This window comes from Leuresthes tenuis, unplaced genomic scaffold (assembly GCF_036924035.1).
Source record: "Leuresthes tenuis unplaced genomic scaffold, fLeuTen1.0.hap1 SCAF_11, whole genome shotgun sequence".
NCBI classification, from domain to species: Eukaryota; Metazoa; Chordata; class Actinopteri; order Atheriniformes; family Atherinopsidae; genus Leuresthes; species Leuresthes tenuis.
The window spans coordinates 7,428,555-7,450,107 of record NW_027325365.1 but is presented as its reverse complement, the minus strand read 5'-3'; the positions used below and the strand labels follow the sequence as shown (position 1 = coordinate 7,450,107).

The 21,553-nt window shown below is 38.3% G+C and overlaps 1 protein-coding gene across 5 annotated transcripts in view; it reads right to left on the bottom strand.

The window, feature by feature from the left end:
• The window catches only part of LOC140317744 (teneurin-3), a 140,187-nt gene that overhangs the window by 78,997 nt on the left and 39,637 nt on the right, over positions 1-21,553 (bottom strand). For all 5 annotated transcript variants that reach the window (XM_072395247.1, XM_072395248.1, XM_072395249.1 and 2 more), the window contains exon 4: positions 3,981-4,206. In XM_072395247.1, the coding sequence (XP_072251348.1) occupies positions 3,981-4,206 (226 nt within the window). The remainder of the gene's footprint in view (positions 1-3,980; positions 4,207-21,553) is intronic.

Sequence of the window (21,553 nt, the reverse complement as noted above, 5' to 3'; positions counted from 1 at the left end):
CACACACACACACACACACACACACACACACACACACACACACACACACACACACACACACACACACACACACACACACACACACACACACACACACACACACCAAATCCTACTTGAATTACCGTTCTCATTCTTTCTCACCCTCGAGAACAATTCTAGCACATTTTCCATCAGGAAAATGAACTGTCTGTGGGACACTGAGGCGCGTGATGATTTTAGAGCTGAGACATAATTTCATTTCATTGAAAGACTCCCTTGACACATGAATCCAATGAGGATTGGCAGTACATTTATAAAAGCAACATGTATCGAGGAAGAACTTCAGAGGACTGAGGTTCTGAAATATCTTAACGAGTCCTGTATTTGAATCTCACTGAATCTATGTGCAGAAATAGTTTGAAAAGACATTCATATTTGAAAGCAGATGCTTATCTTACTTTATTCACTGGAGCACATACACCACAGAGTTCACAGTTTATGCCATGCAGGGATCAAAAATACAAGTTTCCCTCCCATTGGTACTATCTATTTTAAACAAAGGCTTAAGTACTGTTCAAAAATAATTACTCCATATGTGCACTGGTCTCTTGAGAGGGAAACATGGCATTTCATTATAAAAGGAAATTCAATATTTTGAAATAGAATATTTCTAACTGAAAATATCGCAAAAAAATCAAATAAATACTTCAGTCAACCCAAGAGGTGAGTAAGGAAAACCTGTGGGGTTTATTAAAAGTACCACATACTTTTTAGAAGTGAATGTCTTCTCAACACTTGAGAATAACAACAGTTGGCAAGCAGAATCACGCTTCTGTTGCCAACTAATTCAGCCCCTTAGACTGAGTGGTCTTAGCATAAAGCAGAACAAAAAGTCAAGTAGAATCATTTCAAATAAGCATCTGAAGTTTATATTTGATCTATGTGTTCTGTACAAAAATATAGCTGAGCCCAAGCTGAAATACAAGTTCATGTTAATTTCATTTGACTTTTTCAGAACTGTTAAGGAAATGTTCCTTGTGTGTAATGCTATCTTCATAAACTGCAAGTGTAAAAGAGCCTAAATCAAATTCAGTTTCAAATCAGCTTTGACAGAATTATCACAGTGGGATCGGTGACTTTATTCAATAATCAGCAGTTACAGAGTGCAGCACTTCACTCATTTCAAAGAACACTGAAAGCTAGTTGGTACTGAGTCAAATTAGCACACTCGTGCTTTGAAGACCAACACTTCTACGGGACGTTATACACGCATGTTTCATTACAGCTAATTGCTGTAAAAGCTGTTAAAGCTGTCAAATGAGTGCTTTATTTTCAAAGGGGTCTTCATATCACAGAAAATATATCAAACAAAATCATAATATTGTGATTTATTCTTGAGACTTTTTTAATCAAATGCCTTGTACTGAATAATTTACTGTCTGCACATATGACCAGGTCTGCTGTGCTGCTTGAGAAATAAAGTCCATGTCACTGTTGAGGACCCAAATGAGATTCACATCCCTGCGGTACCTGGGGCTATCTCCATCACGCATATGCTGTGCCTGGACCTCGCTGCCCCCAAACCCCCTGAGGCCAGCCTAATGAATACATTCTTGAGCTTCTGTTTACACTTCCCAACCCGGTGGTTTTCTTGACATCTGTAATTATGTTCTGAACTGGGTCTTCCCTTTTTGGCCCCATTGGTTCACAGCAGCTCTCTGTTCCCACCCACTGACAAGCACTTGATTTAGAGTCCACTGTGGTGATAGTGATGTATGCCTTGGCTGATGATAGGTGTGTACATATTGTTTTGTCGATAGAGCTAAGACAGCTCAAGGTCATTCCACGGTTAGTATTCAATCACTGCATCTCTCTGGGAAAGTGAAATTGTCACTGCCTATCCCAGCTGATTCAGATCACTCCAGAGGTTGTTGCTTCATGCTGCTACTGACAAAATTCAAAGTTTATATCCATGTAAGCCTCAGAGTGGGTAGATTGTGCCAGGGAAATATTGGGCTAAAATACAGTCATCTTCTCGAGGCCATTCCTGAGTCAGAGTGCAATGTTCCACACTTTAATAGCCAAGATATTTTGAGCTTGCTGATTAAGAAAGATGTAACTGATGTTTCAGAGGCAAAACCTGGCAGACTGTACAACTAAGTAGTATCTTGCACAGCAAATTTTGTTATAACACAAAATCTGCTTACCAAGTTTCTTGTTAAGTTATAGCCTCTTTGATTTTAACTGGCAAGCTCTCTGATAGTCACACACTTCACTCTAATCATGAACTCTCCTTCTCACCATGGGCCTGTCTTATGTCTAGTAATCAGCCTTTAAGAGTAGGTGATTACAAAAAGCAGAAAATCAGGGAACATTGTGGCCATTAATCAAACTCAGCTGGAACCACATTATGTCATGCCCAATTTGCGGTGTAATAGTTTAACCTGATGAGGGGTGGTCCTTAAAATTGGCTTTAAAAAAAGCTATCCTTAAATATTTTAAATCCTAGAGTGAATTATCATTTTATTACCCCCTTCTGTTTGGAGGAATGACACTAAAACATTGATAAAATCTTGAAAGAATATCTGTTCTTTTTAAAATGTATTTATTTATCTATTAATTCTAATTCCCAGTGTTTCTTATCCCTGTTGCTGGAAATATCATTTGCATATTTGGCAATCCCAAATTAACTGTTAACTATCAATGATACTTGGTTTGAAAAGTACTGGAGCATTGTCTAGTTTCTCATTTGAACTTGGTTCTATTTGCTATGGCAGCGGAACATGTTGTGGTATTTCAATGACTATGAAACCTTTTGCCATCATATGAAATATTGCTGGTGATAATTCTGCCCATGCAGGTGAGTTTTTATTTAATTGCTGATTATGCTGGTAGTAATTTCAGCTGCTCATAAAGACAAATTGCTTCTCATTGAAATTGTTTGTCTCCAAAGCAACAAAGTGCACCAGCATATTACTTTTAGAAAATCAAAATGATTGGAGAGAGTCATGAATTACTGACTTTTTGATAACTAAAAACTACTCTACCATAGCTGATAGACACTCATAACAAATGGCTTCTAAATAGGGAGCGCTAGCCTTTCTTACACGAGCTGCTGGGGAAAGGGTGAAAATATCTCTAAAACAAGCATACCAAACAAGATAGCACTACAAGTCATCCCAACACCTTAAAATAATTCTGTGAAAGGCCTTTTGGATTCTTTTTCATTTTGTTGTTTTACCATGTCAGTATATCTAAATTAATTCAATTTTGGATCTTATTGTTTTCATAAAATGAGCCAAATTTCTGAATGGTGGATATCTAATCACATGAAGCATGTCCACATTGACAATAGTTTAAATATTTATATCTTTATGAGTGGTACTTTGCCTCTCTGAAGTAGGTTAATTGGGTCACCAGTGACCTGATGGATGAAAAGAGGTTAAAACTGGCCTGAAAATAAGCCATCCATGAATACTTTAAATCCCCAAGTGAATTATTATTTCATTACTCTCTCATATTTGGGTATATATATTTGAGTGACACTAAAACATTAACAAAATCATCTGCAGAGAATCAGTGGAAGCATCTAATTATTTGTTATCATTTTGATGATCATCTTTTTAATTCCCTGTGCCAAGCACAACCAAAGTTAGTCAAAGACTTTAGTATGCAACGGTAAATTACCTATAAGACCAGAAACTACCCTGCGAGTCAGTTAGTTTTAGGAATATGAGCGATTATCTGATGTCTGTAAACCACACCAAACATACCAATGTGTTGATGAGACAGGGAAACAGATTTAAGGCATACAAATTCAGTAAGTGAAACTCAATTATATGCACGTCTTGAACGTTTGACTTAAGCAGAACTGAAAAAAAAAATATATACTTTACACTATAACTTGCCTCAATGTATTTACATCGTTCTACTTTCTGATTCAGTGAATATGACATCTGGACCTGGATTTTCCAGTTCTGTTGTAGGTCACTGTGACTCACCTGCTCTCCAGGGCCACATTGCTGCCCAGGACCCAGCTGTCCTGCAGCTGGACGCATTCCGCCGTACTCTGCAAGTCAGCCGCCAGGCCGCCTGTGGGTGGTGGACTCGGGCTCCTTTGATTGGCCAGCGAGCTGCGGCTCAGTGAGGTGATGGACGGGTGCTGCTTGTGTGGAGGCGGGGCTGGCGGGAGAGGAGGTGGGGCCTGTTGACAAGACAGATGGTCACCTGGAGGTGAACAGGAAGACAGACATCAGAATATTAGTTTAAGTATTCCTAGTGTTGGCAAAATATAAACCGAAAAAACTATTCTTTGTTTTGCTGACTAAATTCCACCCGGGGTGAGAAACTGTGAAGAAACAGCAGATGGATAAGATGCAACTGCCTTATATGCAAGATATGACAGCATACAGCCACTTAACAGGCCTAGAAAAGTAAATACAACCAAGAGCAAGACATAAAAATGAGATGCAACCACTGCGAAAAAACGGAAAGAAGAGCTGCTTTTATGGCGATACACATAATAATTGTCACAAAACGCCACACGGCTGACAGTTGGGTTCTCTTAAACAGAAGGTCACTTAAAGAGGCAGATGTTCTTTTATGGGCGCTTAACGCAATGTTTCACGTTTGATTACAGCCAGAGAAGACTCTCAAATAACTAATGACCAGAACATCCATTAGAGCTCTGAGAGAACAGGTTTTCCAATTTCACACAAAGCTGTGTAATTGGCCCCCAGAATGGCATGTGGTGATTATCTATCCATCTTCCCTGTTTAAAAGGTAAAAACCCACAGTGCTGACAATTCTGATTTGCTCCAATGAGCCCCAAATGGGTATCATCTTTCTCGCCTTACAAAGGCTTCGAGAATATTGAGAAACCTAGGAGCTGTGTCTGTCAGGAGCTTCTGTTGTTTTGCATTGACAGCATGAATTTTTTTAAAGCCTTAAGGAATTTAGATTTCAAGCATATATACTGACTGGAGGTCAGTGCATGATTTAACCTTTGCTTTCTCATGCATGTATACAAAGATCAAAATCTGCTCTATGCGACTGGCTGCACAGAACAACTCACTGAAAGGATACAAGCCAATGTTTTGAATGGGGTCTATTAATGACCATGAAGTTTGTGTCCTTGTGTGTGTGCTTCCACTTTTCAGCGTGCCCTTCTATGCATAAAACGAACTGTTCAATGCAGGCAAATGAGCCATTTGGTTCCACACAGCTAAGAGGAAACATGAATGCCATTCAGAACAAGGCAATCATTTCCACTGCTTTGAGGTAAAAACCTTTAGGCTACTGTACATGCAGCCTATTAGTACAACCGAAGACTTCCCTATCATGTTCAATATAGGAATGCATAAACAATATACTAAAAAGGAATGCTGTCATTAGAATGATTACTAAGAATAAAGCTGGTTTCTATGACTTATTTACAATGACACTGACCTTTGGAATACAGACGCATAAACATGTTTTTATAATAAACTGCAGAGGATCTGTTTCATCTTCAGCCAGACAGATGGACAGGTAGGTAGATAGCAAATAGTCAGAATAAGAAATAACAAGAATCCACAAAGCTGGTGCAGAAGGCCAATCTAGGATTAATTACTTCCTGACTGCAATTACACAGCAACAGCATGCGGTCATGAAGTCCATGAAAGCAAAATCATCAGAAGCAGATGAAGGTTGTTTTTTTCCTTTTTTTGTGGACTGTGATTAGAGTTTTATCAAACCCAATCAAACATGATCCCCTCATCACCCCACGCCATCATGTTCAAAGCTGGTTCTGATTTTTAAATTAAGCATGAATTACCAAATATCAGTTGCAGCACTGCCATTTGAAAAATGTAAGAGTGCCATGACTTAGTGATAACGAATACAAGACATCCACTCATCTCCTGGGCGAGACTCTGAGTCTTATTAGAAAAGTGCTTAGTAAGCTGATAGAAAGCCAGGTTATCTACCAACGTTGGCTGGTTTTACTTCACCTCTGGGCCTTCTTTCACTGTTCAAGCCTGCAGCACCCATGGGCTCCACTTCACTTTCCTGCTGTAGCATTTTCATATAATCACCCTCCACTAATGTAACAGTATGATGCCCGTAGATAGCGAAAGGAAATGCGGCTGAGAGGATCAAACTGGTTAAGAAATGCAGAAGATTATCTAACATCAAGGCAGGTAGTTATGTTTGACAGCCAGAGAGGATTATTGTTAGAGGTAAATTAAGAGCTCTTCCCTCTTAAAATACAATTAACTCCCCCCTTTAAAAAAAAAAATACAAAAAATAGTTTATTTCTATCTTCCCTTTCTTTTTACTCCCAGCATATGAGATGGCCAGTACCTGAAAACAACTTATTTTCCATTACACATTGCAAATAAAGATACATGACAGCTATTGAACAAATCTGTATCCATTTATCTTTATGTCTACATATTGATCTCAGGATCTTGACTGCCCTTGTTCAGTTTACTGCTACCCAAAGAGCTTCAAAATGCAGCACAGGTTACCTTCAAACCTACAAAAATATCCAGTATGCAGTGCAGGTGTGTTATGGTTGATGGGAATAGTGTGATCGTTTTTTAGCATCATCTGAAAGCACAACGCAATTGAGATGTTAAAAGGTATGCCTGAAGCGTAACACGAAATGAACAGATTTGTGGGCGAGAGCACAGCACAACAAACCAAAACATTCTGAAGAGTGGGATTTGGTACGCACTAAATTTAAGTCTGTATTCCCACAATGAAATAAGGAAGCATTAACTCCCCATGAAGAAATAACACCTACTGTATGCACAGATTGTAACAGGGCTGCTCCGACACTCTTCATTTATGTGCCTGTAACCTAGAAACATCCAGCCTGAAAAAGCCTCTGCCTGACATTTGCAAATGTGGAAAAAAAAGAAAGTATATTGACTGATCTACCCCAATACAAACAACTGGGCCAGACTGAATTTACCAGATTATCCTAAAGGAGTAGCAACAGCTTTAAGAACCGATAAACATATGTTGTCTTTGTTGCCTTTTAGCTTACAAACATCCATGCATGCAACTTCCTAAAGCTTTGTCAATCAGCATTTCAGCCTTTGAGATACAACTGAACACTAAGTTCTTTTAAGTATTCAGATGTGATATATGTCTTCTGGAGGACTTGGAGTGATTAATTATGCAAACATATTTCTCAATAAAGGGGTTATATCATCCACTTAATCTCTGTGCAGTCCAGATCAAATGTTGAAAGCTTTCTCTAAAGATACTTCAGATGTTAAGATTTAAAGGCACAGTCAACATTTTAATAGCATTTTTACAGTCTACACTTCCACTCTTTATCTGTTAAATTCAGTTTATTTTTTTTCTTTAAAGGTTTGAGTGTACGGTGGTTATTCTTTTAAAGTATGGGTCACAACACCATGTATTTCCTTCATGGACTCAATTTCCCTGCACACGGTGAGTGTCAGTGTGTCTGACTGATGGGAGGCGCCATGGTTTCTGGCCTCCAATTTGAGGTGTAAGTTTGAATCCAATTTCTGACTAACAGTTTTACAGTGAGGACAGGCTCTACCTATGATGAAAACCTATAAGTGAGAACCTCAATATGAGTCCAGGTAACTCAAAAAGCAAAATATAGCACCAGCCCTGCTCATTCTCTGTGTACTTCACTGCAAGAGCTGGAGGTCTGAAAGACCACTGGGTAAATCATGATAAAATATGGGCTTGTGATTTACGAGTTCTACTGGCAGGCAAACAGGATGTTTGACTGTGCTTTTAAAGAATATGCAAAAGAAAAAAAAGAAAGAAAAATACAAGTCTTGAAGAAAGCCAGGCATTTCCTTTCATCAAGACAGACAAAATTAAGCTGGCCTTTAAGGTGCAAACTCAATGACTAAGATAGCAGATGAAACAGCTGTGTGTTTATGGGGCGTTGCTATGAAATCAGATCAAGACGAATGTCTCCTTTGCATAATTCCTCAACATCAGCTTGTCATCATCTCCATCAGCAACACACTTTAAAAATGACCTTAGTGATTAATGTTGCATGCCAACGCTGAAATGACAGACTCATTCCCATCTTAATGATGCTTGCACAACCTATTAAATGTAGCCTTATGAAGCCTCTGCCTTTTTACATAAGCACCACCTACATATCATCGTTGTTTTAATTCACTTCAATGGTCTGATTTAGGATGTTTGAGCTCCAAAAAAAAAAAAATGCTCTTGATTGCATTTGTTAACCAAAAACAGTTTATCATTAGGAAACCTAAAATACTTCAGTTTTATTAGAGATCATTTATTTCTGATAACCTATATAATATAAAATGATTTAGGGTTATCCATTCACAGGGTTTTGTCCATTTTAGATAAATGTGTAAGACTCTATCACTGTCTGCAAGGTGACCTCTCAAATATTTCTGAAACATTTTAGTGCCATTCCCAGAAGTGGGATGTTTAGGACAATTAGGTCTTTATGATGTTCACTCCTTTGAAAATATATTTTTTTGATGATAGGATTGACAAGCATTGAACACTGCACATAATGTTCCAACATGGAGTCAGAGCACAATTAAAAGCCATTTTACACTCACTAAAGCTTGGCAAGCTCGATGAAAGTCTTTTCATATTCATTGTGTAAGTACTGCAAAAGGTCTTGTGCCATTTTACTCTCCATTAAGAGACTGATGCAACTGCTAATGGAATTGAAAGGGCATTTGCTTTGACTAGCTTGCCCTTCACCAATAGGAAAATTGCTGTATGTGTGCATCACAAGAATTCAATCACAACAGATCACAGAACTTAGAGAAGGCACAGTTTTTCAATTACAAATTAAGATATTTATATTTTACTTATATTTTGCAGAAGAATTCTTAGAATTACATTACATTACATTACATTACATCCAGCACCCTCAATTTGAAAAGTTTGAATTTCTGCTAACAGAGCTTCTGTTAAAATCCCTCTTGTACTATATACTAAGTGAATAGTGGATAAATGCCATGATAAAACTTGACATTTGGACCAAGTAGGACCAGATGTTTATATATGTCAAATTATTTAATTTATTCTCAGCAATCACTAGATTTAGTTTTTACCTCGGCACAGACTTGTTGGAGGTGGGAGCAGTGTTATTTAGTTGAAAGAGACAGCAGCTTCTCACTGCGAAGCCCAGAAGGTGGAGGTGGTGCTGCACCCAGAGGAATATGGGACCATTAGAACAACCTTGCCCTAGGTGAGTTTGGGGGATTTATTCTGCAAAGATAGTTTGCAATTTTCAGGGACTTGGGGGGAAAAAAAGAAAAGAAGAGGAAGACATTGTGTGAATTCCATCATATTTCCTGCCAGAGAAGAATCCTCACTGCTCTCACAGTCCTGCCCACACTTTTTCTGACTTTCTATCTGATCAAAGACAGACATTTCTTTTAACCTATTTCTAAGCAGAGAAACCAGAATGGAACCAATATTTCAAGAATTACATAATCATTGCATTATATAAAAAGACGTTTCATTTACCCATTCATCATGTCGTCCTAAGCAGCCATAAAGGCACTATTGATCTAAATTCTTGAGTGCCACTAATTCTAAATGTATGATTTTTAAATATATCTGTAAAGCAGAGCCCATTGAGGATGTACTGGGAATATAAGCTGCTTCATATTGCTGTTTGTCCACCCACCCCCCACCCCCCAGATATTGCTACAGATGGCAGATCACCATACAGATGATGACTGCTTAGCAGTTCTTTCTGTCAGCTCTCAGATTACATGGCAATTACACTCCTTCTCAAAAGCTGCTTTGACAATTAGCCTGCTGACAAAACACTTACTTCTATTTATTCATGTGTAGACTGCTTTGGCTTCCTTGTTTATCTAGAGAGATCATGTTCACACTTTGATGAAATGCTACAGGTTCTAATTTTGGTGGTAGCACCTCAGTTTCTACAGGTAAACACAGACAGTGGATGCATCACTGTGTTTCTCTTAAATTGTTGTTCACAAGGGGTGTAGTGCCTGTCAAACAAGGGCCAAATCCACTGTCTCATTTTACAGTTCAGTCTTCCGTGCTGCAACACTGCTCTGTACACACTCAACCAGTACCTACCCACAAACCCACAGCCACCACAGTTGGACACTCATTACGCTACTATATGAAGTGATGATAGCTAGTAGGAAGGAGAAACTGTAGAAATTAGGTGTTGTTCAGTGTAGTTCAGTAGCTCAGCCCATTTAATTGAACATAAACACATGGGAAGGATTGAGCATCAAAAATTGGGATACATTCATCCTTGTAGTCAAATGCAGGGACTTAACCAAGCTTTGTGCTGAAATATAGAGTTTAACTGAGCGTCTTTTTTTTTTAAAGTACACTGTGTAGGTGTAAACACTATGTGTATAAATATATATGTTTGAATCTTCTGGATAAAGTGGTTTTGTAATGATATCTCAATTAGATAATGGTTTGGTGTTGCTTAAGCAAACTATCCAGAAGCAGTAAGATGCAGATTTACTGTAAAGGTAAGCAAAATAAAGTGATCCTAAACAAAAGAATGTATGAAACCGTTTCAGTAAACCCTAATCCTTTAAATAGGTATAGGTACATGAACACAATATTGGCTTTGTGGAGATCGTTCAGGAGCAGAGATTTTTTTTCATTCATTCATTCATTCATTCATTTTCTATACACAATTCAGCCAGAGCCTATCCCAACTTAAAGCTGCTAAATAACAAAGTACTCCAAATAAAACAAAGTGTAAAAGATTGTAAAAAATACAGTAAAAAAGTACACAAGTTCCAATTCTAATATAAATATTAAAAACTGATCTGACCATATCAATAAATAGAAAATGAATTCAGTTGTTAAATCAAACAATTAAAAATTAGACTGACTTTTAGGAAGTGAAAATGACCACAAACAAACAGAGGAAGTGGGAGAAGCCAGTGAGAGTTTAAACTCAATTTGGAGGGCTAGCTGTACCAGGGTGTGAACGTTACCTAGAGGACACAAATCTCAATCTCAGAACATCTAAACACTGCTGATTCGGTTAACTACAAGTGCGACCTGGAGTGCAAGGCAGCAACATGGTCCGACAGATAAGCTGGTGCTAAAACACTCAAGCACTGATATGTAATAAGTATTGGCAGCTAATATAATAATGACAAAGTGATAGAAATATGTTCACATTTACATGTTCCAGTCAAGAGTCTGGCTGTGGTATTTTGAACCAACTGCAGCTGTGATATTGAAGGCACCATGACAGATTGATCATAACTCCAATTTAAAATTTTGGTGGCAACATAGCATCAGAACTAAATTATACACAAAAGCACAATTTAATGATGACTCATAAATCAGTGAGTCGTCAACAGAGACGGTGGATGTTGTCAATTATAAAGTTTAGCAATGAAACTAAATTATTTCTATGTGAATGCTGCAGAGGGACATAGTTAATATCATAAGGATGGTAAGCAACTAACTGTAGGTTATTCACTTCAAGTAACTATTTTAACGTCTTTTTAAAACGACTTGTTGATATAAAATACAGATTAGAGTAGCATTCTGAGCATACTACATTAGCATCATTGCTATTTCTCAGTACATTAAGAAACTGATGAACCCACTGCTTCAGTCTCACATGAGATAAATTTGCAATCCCACCTTGGAGTCATGTAGGCAATTCTCAGCGTGGTAGTTTGTTTACATATTTTGATGTGCTGTTTTAATAACCATATCAGCAGCAACTCACCACTTCCTATCACAATGAAAATCAATATACTACTGCATCATCCTCTCTGATCTTCACGCAAGTTTAAGATGAGACTAAGCTGCAATGCATCAAACAACAAGGAACCAGGGACAAGCTAGAGATACATGCTATCATACAAATGTCTCGCTGCTCGACATTTTGTTGTGAATTTTCTGCATGTTTGAACTGAATTGGCCTTGAAGGCAGTCATTCACTCACTATCTAAATAACTGTGATGACGTAAACTGCAGTAAGAGCCAGTAGCTGTAATGGTGACTGGGTGATGGGGCCAACATGAAACCTCAGTAAGGGTGGTCCTAGCCACCGCAGAGAAGCTTTTAAACATTCAGAAGCTTGGCAATTTATTTTCAACTGCACTGTGTCTCGGAGGGTCAAGAACAACAACAAAACAACATCAACCAGTTCTGCTGAAATGTGAGTCACTTCTCTGACTATACAGCAGTACAGATCTGCATCAGTAATCACTCAAAAAGTGTTGTCTACATCATCTCAGGGGTCACAGATATGTAACGTGTATTCTGAGAACTATTCATGTGCCTCCCCATTCATTTAGAGCTTGCTTCCCCAATCACTTGAGAAAATGGTTTCAGGAAAAAAAACAAACCACTTATGGCTGTAGTGGTACAGTGTTTTCCAGTGGTTGCTGTAATTGCATTTCCTGTGCAAATCGCCCAGTTTGTGGGGGAACCAGACAAAGAAAGCACTATCCATCTAAAAATGGGGGAGCCTATCTTTTCCTGATTAATTGTTGGCATATTGTTCTCAACTGGATGCACTCCACTTGCAGAGAGGACTAATTTTCACCTCCATTGTGAGCAAATTATAGCAAAAGGAGATTTACACTGTGTGTATCTTTCTCAATGCAATGAATAAACAAATTGGACTATGGAGCATAATAGTCTCCAAACAGTGATGTCTTTATTCTGAGATAAAACTCTGAGCAGTTATTTATCACTAAAGTATTACATACTGGCAAGTTCATATTTTATTAAAACTGTCCTTCTAAAGGAGAGTGAAATAATGCACCTGTGACATCAAATTTAAGTTTACCCAGCGCATTAATGTGGAAATGTTTGATTTGGAATAAAGGAAACTGTATCATTTAGTTTGATAAAAAATATTCAAATCTACCAGCAGAATTACTATTCTAATCTTGGGTATATGATATAATCTCATATAGCTGAAACCAATTACCATGTTCATTAATGATTCATTTCCTCAGCTGATAAATGTATTGCATTTTCGATTACATGGAAAGAAACATTAAGAGGTATCCTGATCTCATATACAGTGTGATATTCAGGTTGCTTGTTTTGTCTCAAAAGCCGGACCAAAACCTATAAATATGTGATCTTACACAAATAAAAAAGCAGTATTTCCTCACATTTAAAAAAGCTGGAAGAAGGGAATGATAAATATGTAGTTCTACCTTATAAAGTACGCTTTATTTGAGCCAGTTATTAATACAGTGGTATGCAAGTCTCTTTATCTAATGATCTTCAATGAAAAAAAACTACATAGATTACTCATGGAAACAGACTTCTTCCAACGTCCCCACATATAATTCTTTAAGCAAACATTCCTTGCAGTGTCTGACTCCAGCGATAGAGCTATAGTACATAGGCTGAAAATCCCTCTGCTTTCCAAAGAGCTTTCCTGAGGCCAAGGCTGTGAATTGATATCCCACTGTTGCATTACTCTTGGCCACAGAGCAGAGCACAGGACAGGAATAATAATGGGACAAATCATTGGTTTATTCTCATATTGCTCACCAACTTGTGCATCAGAGTGGCGAGGAGGGCTGTGCTGGAGATGTCAATATCCCAAACGGGCATGAGTGATGGACTTTATGTGTACAAGCTCGTTGGGATCTACAGTCTATAGGTGAGAGTACTCAAACACACTCTTAAAGCCCACTGAGAAAAACCTTCCAGCACAAGTGATGTTTTGGAATTTTCCGTCAGAACACCCTCTGCTCCTCTCGGCGAGAAGAAGATGTAACCTGCGTACCCTCTGAGGCTTGGTGCATGCTCAATCAGCAACATGATATGGCCCGCGGCTGTATTCTGAGGTCACTGTTGGAGGCTTGAAGACTGATCATGCATGAGGTAGCAACACAGTGCTTTCTGGCTAATGTGTTACAGCTTTGCTGCCTCTATAGCTACTATTCAGTATTGCTCGGGCTCCACCCTGAGGAAACTAAGATCTGACTAACACTCTGTGAGCATTAACATGGAAAATACAGAATTTATTTTAGACATGGCTACTAAACTTATAAGCAGTTGAGTTATCCAATATTGTGACTTTTCCACTGAATTCTGGTCCTGCATTAAAATACGGACACTCTTCTGATTTGACAACCAATCCACTTTAATCAAGAAGCGTTCGTACAACTACAGTTGTAGGCGATATCTCTTGAGTGCCCACGCATCACAATTCATTAGTAAAACTAGTCTTTAAAATTTAATCCAGTGTGCAGTCCCTCTTAATTTTGAACCTAATCACCTTTTCATTTCAAAGTGGCTCTCACACATCTAAGATTCTCTTGTCTACATCATGCTAATCAAAAATAAAAGTGGTCAGTGAAGCCAGATGTGCTATCCTTCAAAATCTCTTGTGTTGCTTTGCTTGACAATAACAGACAGAGCTGCCTACTTTCCAGTCTTCATTCACCTTAGAAAACACCACATTAAGCTTCATCTGTCATGTATCGGCTGCAGCCTAACATTTCACTTTGTTTGGCAGACATTGATTTTTACCTCCAAGGTGTTGTCAAGGAGGCATCCAACTCATACATGCCTCCTGTGCTGTTTCTCCAGAGGCTGCTGTTGCAGGAACACACAAACACACTAAGAAAAGCTCACATAAATTACTGTATTCAAAAGTAGCATAAATTATCACCACATTTTCTCAATAAGGACACTAAAGGGGAAAAAATGTGTGGCTGATAAGCTGGGCCTTATCAAAAATGCATTTCTCAGATCCTACTTTAGTTGTTTGGGCATAAACACACAAAGATGCAAGCTGATTGTTGATGTGTATCAAAGCATGTTAGTGCTGTATCAGAGCGGACTTATTTTGGTTTCCTGATGCTTTTAATGCCAACACTCTTAGCCAAAAAACTCTCTGGACACCAGACGTCAAATGCGTGGACACTAACGGATTTTTCCAATCCTCTATCCATATGTTGAGAGTTTTTTTTCCACAACAGCAAGTCAGATAACAATTCATCAACTGCTGTCTTACCGCAGCCTCCGCCCAACTCTCTACACACAAACACACATATTTACAGCCTAGTTGAACACCACTTTATATTCATTAAGTGTCACAATGATATAAAAAATAGCTGGTTTGAAGGAGCAACAGTATATCTTGTTTAAGAATTGTTTAGGAACAAGGAGAAATTATCTGAGGGAGCCTTGAAGGTATCCTGTTTCAGTTTAATGAAAATGTAAAAGGAAAAAGTAATTAAGAGTAGATCTGTTGAGGATTTTTACCTTGTTTTCCAAGGACTTATAACAGTCATATAATTGTGAATTGACAATTTTTTTTTGTTGATTATTAGTCTATCGTGTCAGCATGATTAACTAACAACAATAACAACCAGGTTTACATTACCATTTTTAATTAACGTTCAGAACATGTCAATTAAATAATGTGACTAAAATTATTTTAAAAAGAACTTCTTCTAAGTCTCTAAAAGAAAGTTTCGATGCTTGCTTGAAGTGGTCTTCGACTGTTTTGAAGAGGCCTTGATACGCATTTTGGGATAATTGATAGAACTTTGCAAATCGCATCTGACCTGGCAAAGAATAAATCAAATGACCCACCAGTTGTTTTTGGTCTGAGCTGGCAAACAATGAATACATGTGACTGACTGGCAGAATATTCCATATATTACCATGAAATAGTAATATTTTCTAAAGATGAGCTCACTCCAGTTTTTACTTATTTTTTTTCCTCTGCAAGGTCTGTTACTGCTTAGGACAACAACTTCTTCTAGAGAATTACAACCATAATGCGATATAGCCTACACCTCAATCTGCTGCGACACTAAAAGCCAGGCTTATATGCTTCAAAACGGTCAATGTAAAAGTGTCAGATTCACATTTCTTTTCTAAATATTGCTTCAGATTTTCTTCACAACACATTACCAGTATTGACTGCTCAGTCCAGAACAGGCAAGATGAAAAATGGGAGCAGACACATTTTTCACATTAGTCAAACTGCTTCCCCCTAATGGGGTATGGGTGACAACCTGCACAAAGCTAGCTGTATAGCATCTGATGGCACCTTCAGAGTTACTTTATTGGTATGAATGCTGCATACTATGAATGACCAATTCCTCTTCTTTCAAGTAACAATCTTAACTCAATTGTGAAGTCATTCTGTTGTTTAAAAATGTGTTTCTCTAAATACAGCTGCACAGAAAGAGAAAGAAAGACACAGGCAAGGTCTGGCTCTCAGCCTATTTACATCTTGCTGAGAGCAAGCATCATAAAGCTGCTCTGTTTTTAAAAGCGCATGATAAATATCCTGAAAATTTATGAAAATGAAACAGACCGGGGAGAGCAGCTTCATCATTCAGATGCATAGCACACTGATAACTCTTCCAACAGTTCACTGGCTTATATATTAAAAATCCTCTTCAAAACGGTCAAAAGTTCAGCTCCTGCAGCAGCTGAATCTTCTCACTGTGCACATCACTGAATTGTTATAGGCTCACTCATTGTGACTCACTCTAAAAGAACATAAACTAAATGTCTAATATGCATTTTTCTTTTACTGCAGCTAATAGCATAAGCAGCAAAAACTATCATTTAAGCTAATGTTTTGAAAATTCAATCAATCCTACGCAATGGCTTTGATGAGCATATAGTTCACATAATGAACCAAATGAGAAAACTTTTATCAGCAAAATAAAATAAAATCTGCATTTTTGGCTCAAAAACATAATTTTAGGATTAAATTATCTTTTTTCTTTTTTTCTACTGAGCAGAAAGATCTTAGACCTATTTAAATAAGTTTATGCAAGTGTGTGACATTGTGCCTGAGTGGACAAAAATCCTGTTCGCATGGTGACAGTATTGGATTTCTGCGTCCTGAGTGGGTATCAGTGATGTATCTAAAGAAACAATTATGCTTCTCAATGCATATTCTCCATTCAGACAGTCCATGCGACTCCACAGGATTGCGCATGTCGTCAGTTTAGTTGCTATACTTGTAAACTATGCAATTTGCGTTTTGTACCACAGCAGGCATCAATTAGCACCTCTCTCACGCCTCTAGATCTGAACTGCATCAAATTTGGTTCCGTGCTGCTTGGAACATGATGTGAATTTGTCATGACTCAACTGAAAGGAAGGAAATGTTCAACACAGGAGAGCGGGCTTATTGCTCACCTCAGGCTTTTAAATAAAGACTGAATATCAGACATTGTGTTTCATGAAATGGTATTCATCACTTTTTTTTTTTTTTTTTTACAGGTTTATCTATGAAAAGGTACAACATGCTGAAAAAGAAATAAAAGCTATTTTGTTCCGATGCACCTGGATTTTTTAATTACAAAAAAACCTGACTCAAGCAAAGCTTTTTTTAACGGTTTTCAGAGCAGTGAAATGAAATAATTGTCATTGAACTGCGGTCGTCATAGAAATCTTTAACGACAGATAATGAAAATTTCTGACAACACAGATGCCTCGGTTAGAGCTTCACAAAAGGCCAAGATTCCAAAGTTTAAAACACTTAGAGTAGCTTTGGCAGAGAAAAGACTATATTCATACAATCTAAACCTTTGCATTAAGTTTCTCTGCAGGACAACAACGTGAAGGCAAAATGTTTCATCTTAAAAACTGGCAGTTACCTCAGACCTGCATGATGAATTATTAGATTTACATAACTTTGACATAATCCTAAAGATGGGGTTTTTTAACAAAAAACTCTATTAATATAAATATGATCTACAATTTCATCAAGTAGTCAGCAGAGACTTATGTTAACTCACCAGACCACATTTCAGGTGTATAACATTTACACAGAGGGGTAAAAATTTCACAATTTACTACAGTAACACCATGTTTGGAAACCTATACAGATGATGTGCAATGAAAAACACTGCGGTAGCTGAAAATCTGTCACAAGTCACAAAATCTAATGGGTTACAGAATCTGGTGTTACAGACACTCCAGTCTCATCCAAATTAACCATTTGTTAAAATGACTCTGAGCCAAAGCTGCACTCACATAGTCTTTCAGACAGCCAGGAGTCTTTCAGATAGTTATATATTACTTACATTGTTTCATAAGTAGTTTACAAGAATGACTAATTCCCTCTGCTAACATGATGAGATCTCTATTCAACTGCTGCCAGATAGTCTACATTACAAAGTAGTTTCTGAAACACATTCTTACCATATTGGGACTGAAGATCAGAAAAAGCTTGTCTTGTTACCAAATTCATGTCAAGTAATTTTTGGAAGAACTCTTAGAAATAAAAAAAAAGCATCTTTGTTTTACAGACATGTTTTTGTTGAGACGACATCTTGATGCTGTCATTAATATATGCTAGTTGGCCTCTCAGCTGCGCATGCAGCAGAACGTGACACGTCTCTGTGGTGGAAGACACTGATCGTCCTTCAGATTGGACTTAATCATGTTTGCTTTTCACCAATTAGATAAGAGAGGTGCGTCGCCGACACACAGGCTTTCTCCTGTCTCCTTTGATGGACTCCACACTTCTCCTCCCGCTCACCAAATGGTAGCAGTAGGAGGCAAAGGATGGTCCATGTTCACACCCGGCTGAGTCATTTCACACTGGAAGACATCCATCAGAATTAGGATCATAAAAGCCAAGACAAGATCGACAATGGAAACTGAGAAGGGAAATCTGAGAGAAAAGGCGGCTGCAGCAGCATATGGCTTTGCAAAACTGTAAGCTGTCAGTTTATAAAAGGCAGCAGCTGGTTAAGTTTCCTGCCTAGAATTACTATCATATAGTAACGATAGCAAGCCCTCACTATTGACCAGACTGAATTGAACAAAGCTATATTGATACAGTAGCAAAACCATGGTTGACACCACAGTGGGCAGTCACACTATCGTGTTTCAGCCACAATACACATTGGACTCTCACTATTTGCATATGTCCTCCTTGTGTGCTCTGACAATATTGTTTTTCTTGCCCTCTGGAAACTTTGTAGCGGAATATGATGCCAGTAATGGTGAGGCACTCATTTTACACAATATGTTCCTTGAATTAATATCAAGACGCTGAAGAAAAATGCTGCACTTTGAAAGTGCTCAGCTGCACATACGATGATGATCCTCAACTAACATGCAATAAATTCAGCCAGTCAGTCATGATGAACACAATCCGATACCACACCTAATAACACATCCTCCTTTCTTTTCATCGCCAAGATTATATCAAGATCAAATCTTTAACATTGAATTATGATAATTCAGCTCAGTGGATAATTATTCAGTACATGTAATATTTGCTGTGCTTGTTTTAAAACCCTAACATGCTCCAGATGCTGTGCAAATAATGAAAGACAATGGATTTTGACCTCATCCTGATGTTTATTCAAGCCACTGTCAATAATGTAATCCCTATGATTTAGTTAGAAATCACATCTGCCACATTTAGGTGAAGGCCACCTCCCTCCTACATATTCATAGGCAACAATATTGACTAAACGTCTTGTCTGGCTAAATATAAAATGGGAAGTGAGTTACTTCAGGATTACATAGTGTGAAAATAAGCAGAAGAGAAATGCATACAGGAGATTCTGGGATTACCTCTGGAAGCTGGTAGGCCAACATGGCCTCCTCAGTCAGGTTTGCCCACTGACACCCAAGGACTTACTGAGGAAAATGTTTGGCAGACAAGATAGCAGCTGCGTACAATTTCCTGAGCAGCACAGAGTTTGAAAAACTTTGACGTTTTTTTCAGCGCTGATGCCAAGCGGTCAAAAACAACAGCCTCTGTTTTCAAACCGTCATGCTCTAATTCATACCTGCAGCGAGCTAACCTGAGGCTACAGTTGCACTCAAGCTGCAGTGGTCAATAAATATAGCAAAACACGTTTACAGAGAGTTTTTGTGCTCCCAGAGTGACAATACAATCTCATTGTCAGGTGTTTAGTCAGATAAAGTCGCATGCCCTCTGGGATTAGCGTCTGCTTTTCATCAATGTAATACTTTAAAAACAGGTTTAGCAAATGTGCAGTGGATCAACCAATTTAAATGCTAAACTTCGCACTTAGAAGATTGGGGCCAGGGGCTAAAAACATACAGATAAACAAATCAAACTAGCTGTAAAGACTCAGAGAGAGGAAAGCAAATGAATGACCCTCACACTTTGATTTGTAGAGGGAGAACTGGGAAAATGGTGATACAGTCTGCAAAGTGTTACGGTAACAGTCTGATTCCCTTCTTTAGAGTAATAATACTTGCAGTGTCAAGTTTCTAAGTGAGGAAGAACTATCCTGAGGGGCTTTATTCTACACAGGATATGTGAAGGGCTTCAGGAGACTGTAATAACAGTGATTCTCAAATGTCACTGGTTCTGGTTCAACAGAAAGCAGTTGCAGCTACTTGTACATACAGTAACAATATGCATCACCGTTGCTCTTATGCTACCCACCACAGTCATTGAATTAGAAGCTGGCTGGATCATGCTGGGAAGTGACATTACTCTTTGAGAGCAGCATAATGATCACTATCAATCTCTTTATTGTCGAGTCACATTAGTGAAATATCAGGGAGGAGTACTGGAAAGGGGATGGAGCCGAGAGACATCCTCTACCATGGCGGCATGACAGTACATTAATCACAGTGGCAGGACCCTCTCTGTGCCCAGGACCAAAACTGTCAGGAAAAACACTTCAGCCAAAAGAGATGCTACAGTTTAAGCTGGGAGAATATTCCATGCCGGTGGCCCACCACACTGGCAGCTTTTGCTTTGGAACACATAACTGTCACAACTCTCTCATTTCAGATTTACATTTTCCTCTTAGGCTATTTTAAAATGTCGCTGCTGATATCTTCCATCATATTTTTGAAGGAATACCAAGCCAGGCATGAAGACAAAACTGCCACTTCTTCATAATCAGCCAGGCTCAACAAAGATTTCTGGGTGTGTGTATTCAACTCAGTCATTTTCAATGTAAAAACAAGCAGCAGAGATACTGCTTTTAAAAAAAATTAATACCACATCTTACATGCACCATGAAACAGCTGGATGAACAACTCATGACTTTCAAAGCCTATAAAGAGCAATCCGGGTGAGCTCGTAAGGATTTCATCCATTAACCCCATCAATCTGAGTTTGCTCCATCAGTTTTAGTTAGTGTCGAATGTCTCAGCAGTCTCTGCCAGAGAGCTGCTACAAGTGCCCTCGCCAGGAGGATAAATTTTGGAGGTGAAACTTTTTTTCACTTTTTGCTTCTAGTATAGCAGCACGCATGTCATAGTCAAGTGGTTTATGAAACCACCCCTTCCACAACTCCGCTACTTCCATCTAAATAATGAATACTCTGCCACTTGCAGTAATCCTTCGGCAGCCATTCCCAGAAATAGAACAAAGTCAGACAGAGCACTTATTCGCCCCCTTTCACTTTTAAAAACAAATAATGCTGATTCTTGAAAACCCCTTTAAGATGCTTCTAGTTTGTGTGATGTGCAGCACTCACTGTCTGCAAACAAACAAAAAAAAATCTGTGAAGTGCTGAGTTATTGCAGTGTTTCGACATTCTTGGCCACATCTAGGTCGCGGCATCAAAGTTTTGCTTAGTATCCATTTGAAGGCAACATCAAA